This window comes from Osmerus eperlanus, chromosome 16, assembly GCF_963692335.1.
Source record: "Osmerus eperlanus chromosome 16, fOsmEpe2.1, whole genome shotgun sequence".
NCBI lineage: Eukaryota > Metazoa > Chordata > Actinopteri > Osmeriformes > Osmeridae > Osmerus > Osmerus eperlanus.
Genome location: NC_085033.1, coordinates 14,748,705 through 14,769,109, shown reverse-complemented (window position 1 = coordinate 14,769,109; position 20,405 = coordinate 14,748,705). Strand labels below are relative to the sequence as shown.

General features: G+C 47.4%; 2 protein-coding genes across 4 annotated transcripts; both read right to left on the bottom strand.

Annotated features, from left to right (window-relative positions):
- Positions 1-218: 218 nt before the first annotated feature.
- On the bottom strand, positions 219-14,631 carry tfr1a (transferrin receptor 1a). Of its 2 annotated transcripts, none has more exons than XM_062481110.1 (18): positions 14,495-14,631; positions 8,721-8,770; positions 7,521-7,758; positions 6,891-7,092; positions 6,430-6,655; positions 6,063-6,185; positions 5,843-5,935; positions 5,521-5,660; positions 5,214-5,365; positions 4,952-5,071; positions 4,667-4,752; positions 3,828-3,891; positions 3,295-3,362; positions 3,097-3,167; positions 2,825-2,918; positions 2,434-2,655; positions 2,094-2,252; positions 219-1,844 (listed from the first exon to the last, which is right to left on the bottom strand). In XM_062481110.1, exons 2-18 carry the CDS (start codon positions 8,751-8,753, stop codon positions 1,602-1,604), a joined length of 2,334 nt encoding a protein of 777 aa, XP_062337094.1. In that variant the 5' UTR covers positions 8,754-8,770; positions 14,495-14,631; the 3' UTR covers positions 219-1,601. The 2 variants fall into 2 exon arrangements, with proteins under 2 accessions (XP_062337094.1, XP_062337095.1); XM_062481111.1 differs by having other exon boundaries at positions 14,499-14,623.
- Positions 14,632-18,506: 3,875 nt separating this feature from the next.
- On the bottom strand, positions 18,507-20,239 carry ankrd45 (ankyrin repeat domain 45). Of its 2 annotated transcripts, none has more exons than XM_062481772.1 (5): positions 19,859-20,239; positions 19,496-19,663; positions 19,272-19,366; positions 18,956-19,094; positions 18,507-18,684 (listed from the first exon to the last, which is right to left on the bottom strand). In XM_062481772.1, the coding sequence occupies exons 1-5, from the start codon at positions 20,103-20,105 to the stop codon at positions 18,653-18,655; spliced, it is 681 nt and encodes a 226-aa protein (XP_062337756.1). In that variant the 5' UTR covers positions 20,106-20,239; the 3' UTR covers positions 18,507-18,652. The 2 variants fall into 2 exon arrangements, with proteins under 2 accessions (XP_062337756.1, XP_062337757.1); XM_062481773.1 differs by lacking the exon at positions 19,859-20,239 and adding an exon at positions 19,746-19,847.
- Positions 20,240-20,405: the final 166 nt, after the last annotated feature.

The following is a 20,405-nucleotide window of genomic DNA, read 5'->3' as shown; positions in this document are numbered from 1 at the left end:
CTTTTCTTCTTCACATTATGGAAGACACTGCCTCCGATAACGTCTCAGGACGAGAAGCTCCCTTGACCGGTAACCATGACAGCCGGTCCTGAGGACCACAGTGAGACCCTCTGAAACCACCACACTCCTCCCTCCCCTCCCCTCTCCCTCCCCTCTCCCCCCCCTCCCCTCCCCTCTTACCCCCCCTCCTCTCTTACCCCCCCTCCTCTCTTACCCCCCCTCCTCTCTTCCTGATTGGATACGGCTGGGTAGGTATTGGTAGTGTGGGAAGGGCACATGCTTTAACCTATCCAGGCGTGTGATCCGAACTTAGGCTGCCTCGAGGAAAGAGAAAAGGAGGGAGGAGAGAAGGAAGGGAGGGAGGGAGGAGAGAAGGAAGGAGCAAAGGAAGTGGGAACAAGAGAAGGGAGGAAGGAAGGATGGAAGTGGAGGGTCTTAACGAGACCAGCTGTGGGGTACCGGCAAGTAACAACCTCCCATAGCAGATGCTGCTGTAGTCATTTCGACAGTATAACTGTCATAATTATGGAAGGCACTGCTCCCGATAATTATACATATCTTTAAAAAAGGCGTAAAAAAACAAATGCTATTTATAGTGAACCCTGTCACTGATAAATAAATAAGTAAATAAATAGTTGTCCTTTCAGTGCCACACCTGGAGGGAGACCACCCCCTCTGCTGTCAGGTGTTCAGGTCAGGTGTGTTCAGGTCAGCAGGTGGTCTTCAGACAGCTAAATAATGTCACTGAGACTGCTATGAATATCTGACATCAATATCAATTACAATAATAATTATGATGGCAATTACAATTATTATAATAATTATATATCAGGGTATTATTACGTATAGCATAATAAACATTGTTGTAATGTTTAGTGGAGTATAAAATAGTTTGTATAGTGTTGTGTACACAACAGACTGAGAACAACAGGTGCGATAGTAGAACCAAGGAATAGAAATACCTGATTGTCTAAGTGAATATACTGTAGATCAATTTTTTGTGACTTTCTGATCTGAACTACTGTTCCTGGTTTGGCCTCTTGTCTTTGCCAGACAACATAACATTTTGTTGTAACAAAGTGTAAAAATAACAAGGTTTTTCTGAATTTCGTGACTATGATTTTGTTCTTCTTCGATCTATGATGTTTCACGATTAACAAACCAAAGTCAACTCCCTTACTGGACGGAGGAGTGAGCTCAAGCTCAACCCTGGGAATATTGTTCTGAACTGCATAATCTATTGGACCACAGTCAAAATGCCCGAAAGCACAAGGCTCAGTGGTAATGTGACAAGCCGTCAGCCATTGATGTAGTTTGTAGTCGTTAGCACCAACGTATCAAATAAGAAAACAAATATTTTTGAAAAAAACAATGACCTTGGAGTATATAAGGCAGTCGAATCTCAGGAAAGTAATTATTCATCAGCACCTTACCCTCCCAAGAGGGGCGGATTAGAAATATTTTCATTTAGTATTTCTGCCTTTGTAGATAACTGACAGTTAACACCTAAACTAAAAACTTAACTCCTTACACCGGTCGCTAGGGGAGCAGGACGGCTTCACCTTTGACCTAACCCACACCGTCCTGCCCAGCACTTGGATCTAGATCTCGTTGTCGATGGACCACACGTTTCCGGCCATGCCGTTGGCACAGCCCTGGATGGTCCAGGTGGCCAGGGCGAACTTCACCCTGAAGTCGTCGGAGTCGGCTTCGGGGACGCGGGACTTGAGGGAATCCAGGTGGGCCCAGAGGGCCTGAAGAGTGTGGGGGGCGGAGCCTACCAGGATGTGACGGAACGGGGTCTCCCTGGGACACACGTAGGGGGACAGGAAGTCTCTCTCCACCTACAGGAAGCAGGAAGAGGAATGGTCTGCTGTATGGTGAAGTGCAGGCACGCACACACACACACACACACACACACACACACAAGTACAAGTGTGCATACACCATGTTTCTCAGTGCAGGTGTGTGTGTAGCTAACAAGATTAGTTGTGTTTTTTTCTATTTAGCAAGATTCCTTTATCTAAATTGTTGTACAGGAGGGATTCAAACCTCTTAATCTACAAAACTGCTTTCACGTGTGTGTGTGTTACCTGCATGATGCGGTCGTTGATGCTGCGGCACATGCCCACATCGTTCATGTCGCTGTTCTGGATGTCGTTAGCCAGGCTGCGAGACGCTCGCGCAAACGAGCCCAGTGCAGAGCTCAGCCACTGAACACTCATGTCCTTAGGCAGGGGGGAGGGGTCCATCTGCACCAATCAGGAGGGAGGGGGGGACGGAAAGAAAGGGATTATTAGGGGTAAAACTGAGCAACAAACAAACAACAAACCTTCGAACCACAGTCCCAACAACCATCACCACAACACCACCACCATCACCACCACAACCATAACACCACCACCACCACCAACACCACCCCCCCCCCCCTACCTTCTGCACTTTGTAGAAGCGGCGGTTGATGTTAGCCACATGCATGCGCAGCGTGCTCAGGTACTTGTCCACGTCCAGGCGCAGCAGGTGGTCGTGCACCAGCCTCAGCGTCATCAGGCCCGCCACCTGCGCCGCCGACACGGCCAGACGAGGAGCCTGACCTGACGTCTCAGAGGACAGCTTCTCACGCGTGTCCAGCAGGGTGCCGAAGAAAGGGTAGGCCTGGGGTCAGGGGTCAGAGTGTATGGAGAGAGGTCAGAGTGTATGGAGAGAGGTCAGGGGTCAGAGTGTATGGAGAGAGGTCAGGGGTCCGTATGGCGTATGTGCAAATGTTAGCATGGGTATGTGTGTGCATGTGAACGTGCGTGTGTGTGGTTCAGCTCGTACTGACCTCAGAGTTGGCAGTGAAGCGGAATGAGATGGAGGGGATTCCAGAGGTGGTGAGGAAGGGATAGGAACAATCATCCATCCTCATGGGCTCCAGCCTGACACACACACACACACACACACGCCCATCCATTTATCAGTTTGTTCATTCATCCATCCATTATTTTTAAATGTAATTTTCTTCATGTTGTCTACATGATCATTCACTACACTCCATCCATCCATTCATTGATCAATCATTCATTGTTCCATCGTCATCCATCCATCTCTGCTTACACAGACGCCTCCCAGTTGGTCTTGGCCACCTTGGAGTAGATGGTGCTGCTGGAGTCACTTCCCATCGTCACCTGAGGAGAGGTGAACAGGAAGTTACATCATCACCCTGCTGGGCCTGGCTGTGTTACTGGCTGTGTTACTGTACGTAGTAAACAGTCCTGCTCTTTAGGACACATCCCTCCCTCCCTCCCGTCTCACCTCCTTCAGGGTGCTCTGGAGCAGCTTGTGCATCAGAGGGCTGGCAGAGGCCTTGAAACCTCCCCCACCTGAGGAGAGAGAGACAGAGAGAGAGACAAAGAGATAGAGAGACACAAAGAGAGAGAGAGACAGAGACATATTGAGATATACAGAGAGAGTTTAACTTGATCATAAACTTCAAACTCTGTGTCTGCTGAGCATTTCCAGAGCTGTGAGGATGAGTAAATCCCCCAGGATGCTGCTTGTGAACCACCTGGGGAGCTCAGCCCCTCTGGGGAGCTCGGCCCCTCTGGGGAGCTCGGCCCCTCTGGGGAGCTCGGCCCCTCTGGGGAGCTCGGCCCCTCTGGGGAGCTCAGCCCCTCTGGGGAGCTCAGCCCCTCTGGGGAGCTCAGCCCCTCTGGGGAGCTCGGCCCCTCTGGGGAGCTCGGCCCCTCTGGGGAGCTCAGCCCCTCTGGGGAGCTCGGCCCCTCTGGGGAGCTCAGCCCCTCTGGGGAGCTCAGCCCCTCTGGGGAGCTCGGCCCCTCTGGACTCACCAGTCACAACTCCATCCAGGTTGATGTAAGAGAACGCCTTCATGCTGAGCGAGGTCAGATAACCCTGGAGACAGACGGAAACAAGCTTTTTTATTGTAATAAAAATAAAAGTATATTTGTTTAGGAAACGCTCAAAGTTCACATTAGGGGAGACAAATCCGGCAAATACCATATACACTCACACTCATAACCGGATGAAATGATAAGGAGAGAAAGAGACCAGTAGAAAGAAGAGGGTAAGAGAAAGCAGAAACAGATTCACCGCCATCATTGGCTTCATTCTGTTAAATGGATCCTTAAGGATCCTTCGTTTGGATGCACCTTGGAGAAATAATGAATCAAAATGCTTACTAGATAAAATGTGTATTTGCATAGAATGTGTTAGAACATGCTTCCATATGTGTATTTAGACAGGATGGATTAGCAATAGCTTGCAGTATGTTTTAGAACTCTTTTCCATTCTGTTATGAATTAGCAACTGCTTGCTGATGTGCATCTTAGATAAGATGTGTTAAAACGTCTTGTGGAAAATTTCAGACAGGAGGCCTCTGGAAACTGCTGGAAGGGAACTTGGAAACTTGCTGGGAAACGTGGTTGGTTGGGTGCAGGGATTCTCGAAAGGGAGCCTCTGACCAACTCAGAACCAGACGTGTGTGTTCTCCGCACACACGGCCTATACAAATTCGAGAGACCCTGAGCGTGACTTGGCTCGCAGGCGAGAAAGTAGTGAGGGGCTGGCTCGAAAGTCGGCACAGCTCCGCGCACACTCGCTGTCAGCCCACACGATCGTTCAACAATTCACAGATTTGCGATGTGATTCAGAGGGGTGCAGTGCCTACCTCCAGCCACTCGGTGGCGCCAACGCTACCGTATTCACCAGCGCTCCAGCTAGCAAACACAATGCTTCTCCTGGGCTTCAAGCCATCTGCTCCAAGAGGAGAGAAAAAGAGAACAAAGAAAGAGATGTCTCTTCATCCTCATAAGTCATGGTCCTCAACCGTTGGGTACCGGCAGAGAGTTCTAGACCGGTACTGGCTGAGTGTTCTAGACCGATACCGGCTGAGTGTTCTAGAACGGTACCGGCTGAGTGTTCTAGAAGGCAGAGAACCAGCACCACCACTCACCCTCGGCCATCATGGCGGAGATGGATCGAGCCAGCTCCGTCAGAACGCTGGTGCCCACGGTGGACTGGGCAAACCCAGGACCCCACGCGTCCCTCTGCGCCCCCAGCACCACAAACCGATCTGGGGGGGGAAACGAGAGACACAAGACAAAGGGAGAGGTAAATTCATGTACACATTCAAATCGACAGACATCCATCTCTTAAGACACTCATCCATTCATTCATTGTAAATTCCACTTATCCATCCCTCCCTCCCTCCCTACCTGGCTCTACGAAGCCCTTGATGAGACCGAACACGTTGTTTATCCTCTTTTGGACCAGCACGTTGTTCACCTCCAGGGTGACAATGTCCTCGCTGTTCCCCAGACTGTTAACCCCCCCCCACTCCGTGGGCATGGGGTCGCCCCCCAGGTCCCTAGAACGCCACAGGAGACACGGTTACACACTCAGCTCACCTCTGTGGAAAAGGCGTGCTAAGACAGCGAAGCTTGGGGCTGGAACAGTCCAGGATGCCTCGGTCTGGGTCTGGTCTGAGACTAGGGCCAGACAGCCTAGGATTGAAGGCCCTACCTGAGGATCTGTTCAGCCATGGAGGAGGTGATGGTCTGGGCCAGGATGCCAGGCAGCCCGGAGGACTGGACCGGGGGGAACTGGGTGTGGTTGAAGGAGGGGAAGCCTGGGGTGTAGGGGTCACCTGACCCCAGATGGACCTGAGGGGGGAGGGGGGTCAGGGGTGAGAGAGAAAGGGGGAAAGAATGGGTTATGGTTACGATCATTCACTCAGAACAATGGTATATCATTGTCCTGAATAATGACCACTGTGTGAGGGAATCCAGCTGAATCTGAATGAGTTGCCTGTCTGTCAGCATGAAACACACACACACACACTCACATGGCCATAGAGCTGTGTGTCGTGTCCAATGTTCTGAGCTGAGCCTGGAAACAATAGCACAGCAGAGGCCTTGAGCTGGGCGGCATTGGCTACCTGAGGGGGTGGAGGAGGGAGGGGAGGAGGGAGGGAGAAGAGAGATGGAGGGGAGGAGACAATGGTTTAACACAACCCATCTATGGAGGGCACCTGGATTAAACATGGATGGATACCTTCTCCACACCTTCTCAGCGAAGCTGATCTTCCCTGTTTTGACCAGAAGGATCTTGCCCTCCAAGCTGATGCCCTTGTCCTGCAGTAGCTTCAGGTCCATCACTTGACCGTACGACGCGAACACCAGCGCCCCCTGGAGGAGGGAGGGGGAGAGAGGGAGGGAGGAGAGAGAGGGAGGGACGGGGGAGAGAGAGGGAGGGACGGGGGAGAGAGAGGGAGGGACGGGGGAGAGAGAGGGAGGGACGGGGGAGAGAGGGAGGGGAGGGAGACGGATACTTCATTATAATGACAACAATAAGGGATCATTCTAAAATCTCTAGCATCTGTAAACTTGTTTACACTGTGGCGATGCAGGTGTGTGTGTGTGTGGCGTTTACCGTGACGTTCCCAGGACGGCTGTAGGCCAGGAAGCCGCTGGGTGTGCCCAGCTCCCTCCCCTTGAAGGCCAGCCTGTTGGTGGCTCCTTCTGGAAGCTGCTGCAGGGTCACAAAGTGCTCGTCCGTCCAGGTCACCAGGCCAGCGGAACGGAACCGCTGCAACACACGGTTACCTAGCGCCTCGTCGCCCAGGGAACCAGCCTGGTGACTGCTACTGGCAAACTCACTGGAGAGGAGGATGAAGAGGAGCCAGAACAATTTAATGTTAAAGAAAATATATTCTTATATAATAATAATAAACTATATTAATATAGAGTTAGTACTGGAACCAGACAAGGTGACGAACAAGCAGGTTTGACAGGTGGGAATTCAAACACACTGGAGGCTGGGGCCAAGAGTTTAACTACTAGAGGTTTGAGGCTGGGGGCTAGAGTTTAGCGGTTAGAGGCTGAGCTCCTCACCCGAATGTCTTCTCCATGCTCTCCGTGCTGAGCTTCTGAGCCAGCAGGCTGTTCACCACATCCCAGTCCATGAGGGGAGCCGCGCCCGTCTCAAACACGTGCACCTGCTCATCATCTGACACCGTCTGGTCGCTGGGCAGAAAGGCAGGGCAGTCATTGGCCACTTCTTTCTTCCTGTGAACCAGGTATCCAATCAGGTAGCCTGGAAGGGGCGGGAGGGGCAAAGCCAGAAAGATTGAGGAGGGAGAGAGTGAGTGAGAAAATGAGATGAAAACTAGTCTAGAGCTCTACATTTGCCGTACCCTCTTGGAGAAGCATCTAGAAAACATCCTCCTCTCCTCTCCCTGACCTAGACAGGTGCTGCAGCTATTTTACTCTACAGGTCCACAAAGTGGGGGTCAGATGGCTGAGCGGTTAGGGAAGGTTAATCAGAAGGTTGCGGGTTCGATTCCTGGCCGTGCAAAGTGACGTTGTGTCCTTGGGCAAGGCACTTCACCCTACTTGCCTCGGGGGGAATGTCCCTGTACTTACTGTAAGTAACTAAATGCTTCCAATTCCTGCCTTCTCATTTCTCCTCCCTCAAGACTACCGCCCCCCCCCCCCCCATCCCTCCCTCCTTCTGTTTCTTACCGATGATGAAGATGATGAGCGTGGTGGTGAGGAGGAAGCAGAGGTTCTTGGGGGTGCGCGAGGTCTTGCGGACCACGTAGGGGTCCCGGCTGCCCCCGTTGTGGTTGAGGTGGTCGTCCACACCGTTCCCCCCCTCCTCATCCATGTCGGACGAGAGCTTCATCTCCACCTGGCTGCTCTCCCCCTCCATGTTCTGGGTGAGGTTGAAGCGCGTGTACGAGCGGGGCTCGCCGTTGAACTGGTGTGAGGGAGGAAGGGAGGGGGAGAGGGAGGAAGGGAGGGGGAGAGGGAGGAAGGGAGGGGGAGAGGGAGGAAGGGAGGGGGAGAGGGAGGAAGGGAGGGGGAGACGGAGGAAGGGAGGGGGAGAGGGAGGGAGGGAGAGAGGATGGAGTGGGAGAGAGGAACCACAGGTTCCTTAGTGCTTCTATTCCCACAGTGTTCTTCAGGATCATGTCTTACAGTTTTGTCTTTGATTAATCCTCTTTCCCAAAAGTCTGACAATCTCCCAAGATTACTCTTTCTTTTCTGGAGGAGGTAGTCATGAACACAGAGACTGTCACGGTCGGACTTGGAATTCAAGTAGGTGTGCATGCTTTTTTTCGCTCACAAACTCCCATCTCGTTCGCCAAACCAACCTTGGCCTATCCTTGTTAACAGCCATTCTGACTTTTTTTTTTCTTTTAAATATATTTGTTCAGCTTTATTATGATAGTGACCGTGGAGAGGAAAATGTGAGAGAGAGGGCAGGACATGCTGGAAATGCCCTAGGCTGGAATCAAACCCAGGGCCCTGTGGTAAGGCTTTAGCATGCGTGTACATGCTTCTGCACGGTGAACCACCAGAGCACCCCTCTGCTGTCCTGTCTTTCACAACCTCTCCTATGTTTGTCATCTGATAAACCCAGCAAGCTAGCTACATGTATTTGCAACAAAAAAAAGAACACACTCGTTCACATCTATCGTCAAACTTCAGTACATTAGTGTACTGAAGTTTGACGCGCCCCCCCCAAACGGCCACCCACCCCCCAAAGCTGTAAACCTAGGGGAAACTCTGTTAGTTGCAATGTAACATCACATTTGTTTGACCAGCTTGGTCCATGTGACCCACAGGTAAGAAAATTCAGGATCAGATTCATCCATCAAGACGGTCATTTTCCTCACTAGGAAAGAGAAAACGTGTGTCTTTGTCTTAAGTACTTACTATTTTGGATATGGTCGTCCTTGCTTGGTCCATCTTGGCTGCTTGGTAGCCTGGAGGAGACAAGTGAAACAGATGTTGGTTGAGAGTTAGACGTGACAGGTTTCATGCACAATGCATGCTATTGTTTCCATTTTCCCCTCACACACATTTAGGTTACTTTCATACAAACTATTGCATTACTTTACACACAGCCAAAGAAAAGGTTCTTCTCCTTTCCCAAACACCACCGTGCTTTCCCACAGCGTGACCCAGAAACAGTACCCTGCTCCCAGCCATGGAGAGATGGAGGGAGGGGGGGAAGAGTGAAGAGAAAGATGGAGAGGAGATAGTTGGAGAAAGGTGGAGAGAAAGAGAGAAAGTCAGAGAAGGACAGGGGGTGGGGAGATGACAGAAGGATGGAGAGTTATGAGAGAACCATGGAGTGATGGAGGGAGGTGTGGAGTGCAGGGGAGGATAATAAGCAGACAGGGAGCAGATCTCCCAGGCCAGTACTCCACGACAGTCTGGAGATCCACAGGTCTCAGCTGGAGAGAGACACCAGAGACGGCCCAGTGTTTGGTTTGTGTGACCCCTGACCTCTCCCCTTGTTCAACACACTCTCTTGACCCTGAGGTTCCCATCATGTGAGCTTAAGAAGATCCTTCGTTCTGTGTTCAGTTATGTCATGTATTCCTTAAGCAGACGCCTTGACCGACGCACAGAGGAGGAATCAAACCTGCGTCCTCTCGATCTGCAGTCAAATGCTCTGACCACTGAGCTTGACTAGACCCAGAGACAAGAACAACAAGAGGGATTGTGCACAACATGCTAGCAGGCAAACTTTGTGAACACCTGGGCGTGTGGCCTTTTGTCTCATTGGCAGCTGGCCGCAAGTAATAAAGTTGTCTTAACTTCTTCACCCACTGTGCAATACTTGGTAAAGATTCATATTTCTGACAGTGATTCAGGTACAATCCTTGTTAAGATGAGATAAACCTTTATTCGTCCCACAATGGGGAAATTCTGGACGGTAGGAACAAGGTGTGGTTATCCACTGAAATGGGCCCACCTGTGTTATCTAATGGCAGTCTGCCAAGGTTAACACAATACACTTATTTCAGTATAGCAGTTCCCCTTCAGCTTTCCTGAGAAAACGCCACAACCCTACCAGTGTTGAGGAACCATAGAGGAAGTAGATATTACATTAGGTTTGTGAGGGGAGGACAGTTCTAGAATGTCTGTAGGTTTGTGAGGGGAGGACAGTTCTAGAATGTCTGTAGGTTTGTGAGGGGAGGACAGTTCTAGAATGTCTGTAGGTTTGTGAGGGGAGGACAGTTCTAGAATGTCTGTAGTATGTGGTAATGACATGGACCATCTTACTAAACCTCTAGAATTTTAGGCTGAATCTTGGATGTGGATTACTAATGGAACAAGCTAGGTAAACGTAGAATTTTAATTAAAGTAACGCAGACAAATTAGAGTAAAGAGATCATCATTAGAAAGTAAGTATATGTCTGGTAGGTTGGTACTACAAAGTCACTCAAAAGAACTACATACAAATTGTAGTAAGTATGTTATTTGTGTGTGTGCACACAATAGCTGCTGGTACAAGGTCTTGTTTTGTTGCAATGAACAAAAAATGTAAACCCTACAGGAGATAAGCTTAATCCAGACCACCTTGAACTCACCGACCTGGTCAGGCACAAACACACACTCACACTCACTGACCCAGAAAGCTCCAGCAACCCTCACCCCACACTCAGCATGCTTGTCCATCTAAACTAATAAGTGGACAGTGGAGTGCGTGTATGTGTGTGTGAGAGAGACACGACTCTTGGATGACCTCCAGGGACACTGCTAGCCCAGAACAGTGGGATTCCAGAGCGACCACAGTGAGAGCAACCGGGGGCAAATACCATAACAAGCAGGCATGCCCTACTTAGCAACTAGCCCACCCTACCATACTGTAGCCGAGCAACCAGCCCACCCTACCATACTGTAGCCGAGCAACCAGCCCACCCTACCATACTGTAGCCGGGCAACCAGCCCACCCTACCATACTGTAGCCGAGCATATTACATTTGAGACTACGACGTCATCACAACACGGAAGTTCGGATTTCATCGGACTACCGGCAACTCGTCACCTATAGCAACACAACCCCAAATAGGCTTTTAGTTCGAAGCTTACGGTAGCAAACTGTTGCTCAATAAAACAAGTCTGCAAACAAATCTTAAACCAAGTTAATACAATGTTATACAAAATGTCTTTAATCCAGTGAAATTCTATGACAACCAACTATGGATACATTAATTCAGTTTACATTCAAAATGTAACAATTTTTGCCCTCCACCGTCATTTACAATTAGCCAAAACTGGCCCGATTTAGCGAGCAATTTAATGCTTACATTTAAAAAGGTATACAAGCTACTAGCCCAGTAAGCGACGATCGTGTCTCAACCGTATGTTGAATTGAACCCTGCACAATCTTAGTGCAATGCCAGAGTGGCTAACGTCATGAAGCCTCAATCAAGGTTAGTTGACATAGTTTGGCCTCGCTTCCCTTACCCTTGAGCCGTAGCTACCAGCCTAGCCTAAATATAACTGCCCTTTGCCTGTTAGTGTGAGCTCTTAGGACGAGGAGCGAAAATCAACAGCCATTTAGTATTTCCCCTTCTGTGCATGTGTGTTTATTTTGTTTTTACAAGCTAAAATTGGCTTATAACATTTTTTTATGGGGAATTTTATTTTGAACATTTAAAGACGAGGACCAAAAATGTTCCCCCTTGTACCAGTTCCCCTGCTCCTGATTAGAGTGATAGGCAGAGCCAGCCAGCATGTGAAGTCATATTAAAGAAAGATAGGTGCCACACTAACAAGGAAAAAGCTGATAGGTTTACGGCACCATAAGAATAGATTAGGACTGTTATAACTGAGGAGGTTTGGAAGTTCAACCCCCCTTACTCTATACGTCGATTTGGATAAAAGACAAGTAACCCGATCAGAACCACATCGACCCCCAGGTGAGACTAGACTTAAGACATACGTGTCCCACTAATGAGGTTAAATGTCCACCCTAATCACCGAGTTCTTAAAGGGAAGCGTCTCTAAGGGTCCTACATACCACACATTCTTAGCCCTGGTGTAATGTTAAAACTTTAATCAGCTTAGCAAGACTTTCAAATAGAGAAACCTATGGATTAACAATGAAGTGCGAGATCACACAGGAGGCGCGCACACACACACACCTTTCTTAGAAGGTTGATCAGGAGAATGTAACTGTATGACCAGAGGTACAGTCTCCATTACCTCCTGCAGTCTAGTGATCCTTCCTGCAGTACCTCCTCCTCCTATCCCCCCAGCCTAGTCCCCCTTACCCCCTCCCCCAGCCTAGTCCCCCTTACCCCCTCCCCCAGCCTAGTCCCCCTTATCCCCTCCCCCAGCCTAGTCCCCCTTATCCCTTCCCGTGGACAAGTGCACACAGCAGATAGCACAAGGCATCTCAGGTCACACCCTAACTAGGAAACCCACATGACGCTCCCACACTCTGCCCAAACACACGCACCTCCCTGAAGTCCCCAAGGGAGTTGACACATGAGATACCAAGGTACACACAGATCAAGACTCAAATGTTGCGACATGACTCAACAACAGAGGAAGGAGAAGGGGTGAGAAGAGAGGGGGGAGGAGGAGAATGAGGGGTGAGACAGGGAGGAGGAGGGGGGGGGGGCGGGTGGTTCAGGGCCACATCAATCAAAGGTCCAAGCAATTAAAGAGGAACCTGTTAAGAACAGTTGGTCAGTCTGTCAGGAGCTGAGCGTTTTCACAAACATTCCCAGAGAGCCATGCAGGGCGACCTTTAGCTCAGACATTAACTTGAGTTTATACACCATTGCGATCTAGGTGGCATCACAACTGACGGAGGGGGAGAGAGAGAGAGACAGACAGACAGCTGGAGGGGGGGCAAGAGAGTTTGGCCAGAGACAGCAGGAAGGGAAAAGGGGAGAGAGAGAATTGGGGATGGAGAAATAGAGCAGGACAGAGGAGAGAGAGGGCGAGGGAGAGCAAGAGAATCAAATGCTTTGGGAGAGAACGTGTAGAACGTGACTGTTTGGAAGCAGCTATGGAGGACCAGGAAACCTGTAACCAAAACAGCTCCAACATCTGTTTAGAACAAGCCTCATGTTCACATGTACAACAATTACATTAATAATAGTCATCATCCAAATAATATGGAAACATCTAAATATGAATCATCATCCTCAAATCTGATAGCTCTAAGAGTGTACACCCCCAGACATGTTAATCCCTAACCGGGAAGGGAGGGGGGAGAAGAATGCCGAGAGAGAGAGAGAGAGAGAGAGAGAGAGAGAGAGAGAGAGAGAGAGAGAGAGAGAGAGAGAGAGAGAGAGAGAGAGAGAGAGAGAGAGAGAGAGAGAGAGAGAGAGAGAGACCCATCTTCAGCTTCATTGTGCTTCTCAGGGGCAGACCATGTGAGAGTCACACTGGGAGAAGGAACAAGTTAACCCTGGGAAAAAGTGTGGAAGGACCAGACATGCAGACTGAACACCATGTACCACAGCGCACACACACCATTTACCACAGCACACTGGCTGCCAAGTCACCGTTTGTAACAAAAACATCTGGAGGAGAAACTGTTTCACAAATTCCCCTTTTCAGGTGATAAAAAAAACTATTTGAGGTTCCAAACAGCTGAAATAGATGAGTCAAAGCTGAACATGCTGTCTTTAAGATCTTTGGACTTACCCTCACTCAAACACATTTAAAAGTGTACTTTCAAATTGTGATTTTAATATAGCCTACCAATTGACATTAACTGACCTTAAATCGAATATGTCTACTTGAGACAGAAACAGTTCTTCACCATGGCGACCCGGACACTGGCGCTCTTTGGGACATTTCAAGGGCAGGGTTGCACATAGCCACTTAACCCTCGTGCTGCCTTCGGGTCACATGACCCAAAGGTTCATAACGAACCATCATTGTGTTTACCCAATTTTACCCAATACAAAACCAAATAAAAATACTTTTCTTTTAACCTTCGCAATGTGGGGGGTCTGAGACAGCCCGACGGTTAAAAGAAAATGCTTCACTTTGTTTTTGTATGCGGTAAAGTTGTCGCAATACGACGGTGGGTCACAATGACTGATGGGTCAGAACGACCCGAGGAGAACACAAGGGTTAAGCAAGAAACTTGTCAAGATCACCTGCCATGGACTGTACTCCCATACTAACGTCATAACTAACCGCTCGATTCTGGGCTGTCAACCAGTGTATATGTTTTTGGCTGTAGCCTACTTCAAAACCCAATTTGCCGGTTTGTACCGTTTGGGGTAGGCTAGATTGTGGTCCGGGCATGCTGTTGCAAGCTCCTATTGCGAAAAATTTAAACGAGTTCCTTTTGAAGCGACGATGAGTCTGTCTGTTAAAGTAGTAGTCTCGACCGGACTCTTTAGAGCCGTCAAGGTCAGTGATGGTGAGTTCCAAACCAACATGAAACGGACGAAACAGAAGCTTACGTTGCCATGTGCTACGGATCAAGACACGGAACAGGTAGCCGATACCATAGTGAATTCTAGCCAAAGTCAGCAGATCAATAAAACGCACGTTTCAATGAGCATAACATTATCCTTTAACCTATAATAAACGAATCGTTATCGCGGACATTTTATTAACCAAAGCCATTTGAGTGTGCCAATAAATTACATAATATTCAAATTAACTAAATGAACCCAATGTATTAATATGTAGTCTAATATATGAATCATTCTTACCCACTCTTAAAAACGGCCAGTCGTGCGCTGTCTTTATTGTGTACCCTTGCACACGAGGTTGGTTTGACGTCTACTTCAGTTACCGGCGTCCACAACCTTGGAACACGCTCTATATGAGATAGAAAAAAATGGTTGCAGAGATCAGAGCGTCATTTCCGTTGTGGGAAGCTTGAGGATTGATTCAAAACGGTCTAAGGTTTTAGCCACCGTGAGCGTGTAATAGGGTGAGAAACGCCAAAATATTATTTTGAGGACTGTTGTGAGGATTAAATACATGCTTAAATCACAAGCCTGCATAACAGGCTCTAGGCAGCACTGGCTAAAGTGTGGTCGATACAGTCTCACGAAGGGGGGTTGTTTTGAAGCTGCATGGGCAAAATCAGAAAACTGAACAACGCGTATGCGCGTGTTACCTTGAATGATCCCGTCTGGGATCAAAAACATTGATAACTTAAAGCGATTGTTCACGTTCCCTCATAAATATCAGTCAATCGTGTGTGTCCGATCTGTATAATTTGGACATAACTGTAGCCATAGGCTACCAGCCACCAAACCAAATACAGAAAATATTCCCTTTGGTCCTTGACGGTGAAGCCACAGAACCATATGGTCTCCACCTTTCTTCAGACTGTCAGATGGTAATGAGCTGTTGAACGTATGAGCAGAAGACTCATGGAAAATGTACGTCCACGTGGGGAGGAAAACCCAGTCCGCCTGTCAAGGTTGTGTAAACACGAGCTGTTCATACTGGCCCTGCTAGTAAAGCTTACAGTATATTAAGGTGCTGAGTCCACAGACCCACATGGTTTTATTTGAGACATTAGAAGGATTTTTACTCGATCCCTCCGAAAATATATCGACATGTATTTAAGATAACTCATTGATGTATTGTTTTCTGCAGTAACCCAATTGCAGCAAGTGGACTTTTGTAAAGTTGTATAGTTGTGACCTCTGTAAAATATGGATTTAGAGTTTGGAAAGTTGCACAGAATTAGTTCTGGTGCGTGTAAGTTGCTGGCGTTTCCCTGCAGTATAGGCCTACTGGTCATCCAAACCCTCTCATTGATTCTGCATGTGTAATCATTACTTGTTGCTCTGGATCAGACCTGTCAAGGATGCAATTTTGAATTGGTCAACTTATACTGGAGCAAAGGGCGTTGAAGAATAATAATTAACTTTTGAAAAGTTTCCTCAGAACGTTTTTTTTTTGTTGATGTTCTCAAGAAATTGGGAAGACACACACACAGTCTATTTCCACCACAGTCCTCCCCCTCACAGGTGGTCATGATGGAGACGGTCGTGAGAGAGAGAGATCCACACAAGTCCTCATGGTTCTCAGTATACAAACCTCTCGCAAATCAGTCAATTGTAAACAACAATTACCAGAGGGGGGGAGACCTACTGCAGAGTCAGACTTAAATACAAAAGCATGACGTTTAGATGCAGGATTTCCGTGCTCTGAGAAAAACACACACAGAATCAGGTACTGACTGATAGATTAAACACCCTTCATGAGCATCAAGTTACTTTTAGATGAAAAGAACTGTGTGAAAATGGAGATTTGACTTAATCTACCCAGAGAGAGGAAGCAACCCTTTACTGTAATTAGTCAAACTCAAACATGTGAATGTGTATAACTGCTCCAGTAATAACATGATACCAGTCTTTTCATTAACCCAAGAGGAAAAAATTCCCTGTGGCAGCTGCTGTGATCTGTGGTGGTAAAGTAGGTTGATACAACCACACAAACACCTGCAGTTTGAAAATACCCTACACTGTTGATTTCATTTCTGCAAACTTAACTCTAACTGGTATATTTTGGTCTCTGTGAATCCGTTGATGACTTTGGTCAACAACGTAGGGCTAGTGAATGTCATGTTTTTTCCTGTCGGATGTGGGGAAATCGATGTGTGTGTCTTAAGTGTCAGAGCAATCATAAGCGTCCCCACTATCCACCTCTAACCCTATATCTGAGAACAAAACTCCCAGTTTCAATTTTCTTTCTCTTCTGTGTCAGTCCTTGATGCTTATGGAGGGTTTAAGACCTTGCCCCTCTCCACCCCTCCCCCTTTCAACACTCCCTCTATTCAGCCGTCCCCAGTCCCCTCTAACCTGCATGTGAGGTGTACCTACAGGCTTTATCCTCATCTGACCCGGCCTGGCCTGGCCTTCTCCAGCTGCCGAGCTGTGGACTTTGGCCCAGGTCAACGGTTTCCTGTCAGGAAGAACCCTTCCATACCTCACTGTGTTTTTCCTGCTGAGTCAGGGGCAGCTGCATGGTGGGAGGCCCACCTGCAGGGCTGGCCACATCTGGGCCGAGGCGAGGGGAACAGAGAGGTGCTGTGGTTTCAATTGAATCAATAGAAGACTGGCGAAGACTGGATGAGACAAAGGGTGGAGTTAGATGTTTCCAACAACCAAGTTAAAAAAAAATGTTTTTTGAAAGGTTGGAAAAAGAAATTGAAAAAGTTTCAAAAGGCTGAATTTTTTTTCTTCAAAAAAGGTTTTGAAAGAAAAATTCAAAAAGGTTGGCTTTTTTTTTTTACTCTACTCGGTTTCTCTTTCCTCTCCTTTCACTGTGTGTGTGAAATAAAGGTTTGGGGAAAAAAAAGGTTGAACAAAAAAGGTTTGAACAGGATTCGAGATGTTTGAAATTGTCTGTGTCAAAAAGGATTCCTGGTGAATGTGCTGCGTGTCTATAGTGTATTAATATGATGTGAGATCCAGTTACCAGTGTGACACTAAAACAGGTGTAGTAGTAATGGCTACTTTTTACTTAAGTATATGTCAGAGCCCAAACTTCTTTACTTTATCTTGAGTGAAAAAGGGTAGTCAGTACTTTTACTTTTTTTGTCTTTTTAAACATGAGTATCTGTACTTGGATGTGTGTACTTTTGCCATCTCTGCCGTAAATCTACCTCAAAGAACCGTGACTGACCAGCCACTTCAAACTCACACCGAGTTAAGGGGTTCTAACGCACACACACACATCCTCCCGCCATTTCGGTTGAACTGTATCAGCTGTGTCACCCTTCTCTGTAGTAACAGTAAGTCTGCACTTTCACAGAAAAGAGCCCTTATCACAGCCCCACCCAGTCCCCCAAGGACTAGCCTCCACCGTCATGCTGCCCCTCTCCCTCACGCTCACAAGCTGTGTGTGTGTGACTGTGTGTGTGTGAGTTCGAGAAACTTGAGAGATGCAGAGACTTTCTGAACGCTACTCATACTCGGCAGCTCAAATCTACAGGAATGAAGAGAAGGTGCGAGCAACGAGGCCACTGAAGCGCCTGTCAGAGTTTTACACCAGCAGGAAACACAGGTAGCCAGCTGACGACCCGCACTGGTATTTGGCAGCAAGACAAAAGTGTGTTCAGAAGACTTTTTCCATCTCAGAAAAGTTTAACAATAAAGGCTGTGCACCAGATCAACAGAGAAGGCTGCGCACCAGACCAACAGAGAACTATGCAGTCATTTGTATTTGCACCCAAAGCAGGAATTGGGAAGTAAATAACCAGAGAGACATTATGTATGAATCGACTTTACATTCAATAGACAAAGAACCTTGCATACAAAGCTTCAATGAACCAAAAACCCCACCCTCAGCTGAAATACCTTCACACACACACACACATTTAACGAGCTGACGTGAAGAATGAAAGCTGATCGGGAGTCAGACATTACAGCGAGGAGAAACAGGTTCCACAGCTGATGCAACTCAAGGCCAGGATTGTGTTTGGCAGTCGAGTCAAGGTCCCACCAGTGTCTGTGATGATAAGCTCCCCTGCAGAATGAACCCAGAGGACAGCAGCTCGCTGGAAGACCGTAGCAGTCTGGAGGCTGACACAGTGACCTGGTAGTAATTGACAGTGGACACAGAGAATTCATCTTGGAAGTGGCCCCTCACCTCTCCCCCCCCCTCACCTCTCCCCCCCCTCACCTCTCCCCCCCCTCACCTCTTCCCCCCCCTCACCTCCCCCCTCACCTCTCTCCCCCCCTCACCTCCTCCCCCCGATGCAGATAGCAACACAGTGACACCCTGTGGTAAAGACGCAGAATAGCAGACAGTGTGGTCAGCTTGTTCCCGGCATGAAAGAGCCTTTAGAAAAAAGCAGGGTTTTACCCCAGTCATTCCACAGGGATTATCCTCAACCTTGTGTCTCAGGCTTTGATTGTTTTAGCTGTGGCGTCATCTGAAAAAAGAGAGAGAGGAATTATTGACAGATTATTACATGCATTACCATGGCCCAGGTGGCTGAGAGAAAATGTGTGGCAAAATATGATTGTGGTGGTGGCTAGATAGGCTTGGGTTTTTAACTGGCTACACACTCCACAGACAACTTTTTGCTTTTAATGCTGTTTATTTTACTAATAACAAATACAAAACAACAGCGTATGATCGACAACAGTCAAAAATATCTCGTAACAGATCTGTCGAGTCCCTTCGAAACCTGATTTACTTACACAGAATAGCGAGCTTGGAGAGAATAGTTGACAGTGTGTCCTCAAGACGTCTTTTCTGGTCAATGAATTCCTGGGTCGACGGGTCTCTGGCAGTCTGCACCCAGTCATACTTTGCCGTACAGATACTCGTGCACATGTTCTAATTTGTGAGGACATTGAATAATGTTGCTGTACAAAAAAGACTAGCTTTATAGATAAAAAAATAAATACTGCTTTATATTTTAATTATGCTTACTGGAACTTATCATTGGTTACATTTATGAAAGTCTATGAATATGTTGATGTTACTTATGTTGTTGTAAGATGGTTATCTTACCTTATCTTCTTTGCTAAGTTTGCCCTGAACCTTGTCAGGATCGGAAACGGTGTCTCTCACGTGAGATATGTAAGACACCAAGTCCTGCTTAGCCTCTGCAGCAGATGAAGTGAATAACTGAATTTTCAATTCACACAGAAATATGTACAACATTCTCAGTGTCTTCCTCTCTATTATAAATACATCGCGCTCTCGTTCTTGCTTGCCCCGTCTCAGAAACTCACCTGCCCAGTTAAGATATTCAGCGCAATCCGTTTTTGAATACCGGGAGGCCACATCAATCGCTCGTTCCCCTCGGAAGTTCTTCAATTGCATGTTGGCACCCAGCGCTACTAAAGTTTTCACCGTTTCTAGCTGGCCCCAGAGTGTAGAGTAATGCAGCGGGGAATAACCTGGAAATAAGTTTACAGAGAACGTTAGACTAGCTTTATCACTGACTATTTTAAAATAAACTCCCATTCGCGGAAGACCTACCATGGCATTTTCAACGAAAATGTACTTTGTATTTATTCTCATTTGATGGGTTATATAAAATATTTAGACATTATCTGTCACGTCAACTGTGAAGCCAGCTAGACAAGGCGTACCTCTAGCAGTGAGTTCATTGACTTCTGCTCCATGTTTTACCAGTTCTCGGACGATATCGTCTCTTCCCAGCGCGCATGCTGTAAAAAAGGCATTCCTGCCGAGTTCATCCTTTTCCTTAAATAAATATTTTGGAGATTCTCTGTCTGATACTGTTAAACTCTCGACGGTTTCCAAATATTCCTGAAGACCTCTGAGATCTCCTGTTAAAGCATACCGCAATATTGAATGTTCTTCAACCGACTGCATACTGTAGTTTAGTTCTAGTTTCAAATTTAGCACTACTGTAGCTGTAGTTCTAGAAAAATATAACAGGCTTTTACTTTTTACCAGTAGCCGTTGTCAGCAAACCAAAACCTTAGACTTCAGTATTTGATAAGGTAACATCGTTAATCTAGGTCACGATAGTTTTTATTTCCTGAAGAAGTCAACCGCAGAGCACGGATATTTACCGTTTCCATGGATACAAGTCACGTTTGAGGCAGAGAAGTGGGCGCCTGTTTACAGTGTACGTTGTAATGTTTAGGCTACAGTCAATAATAATACAAA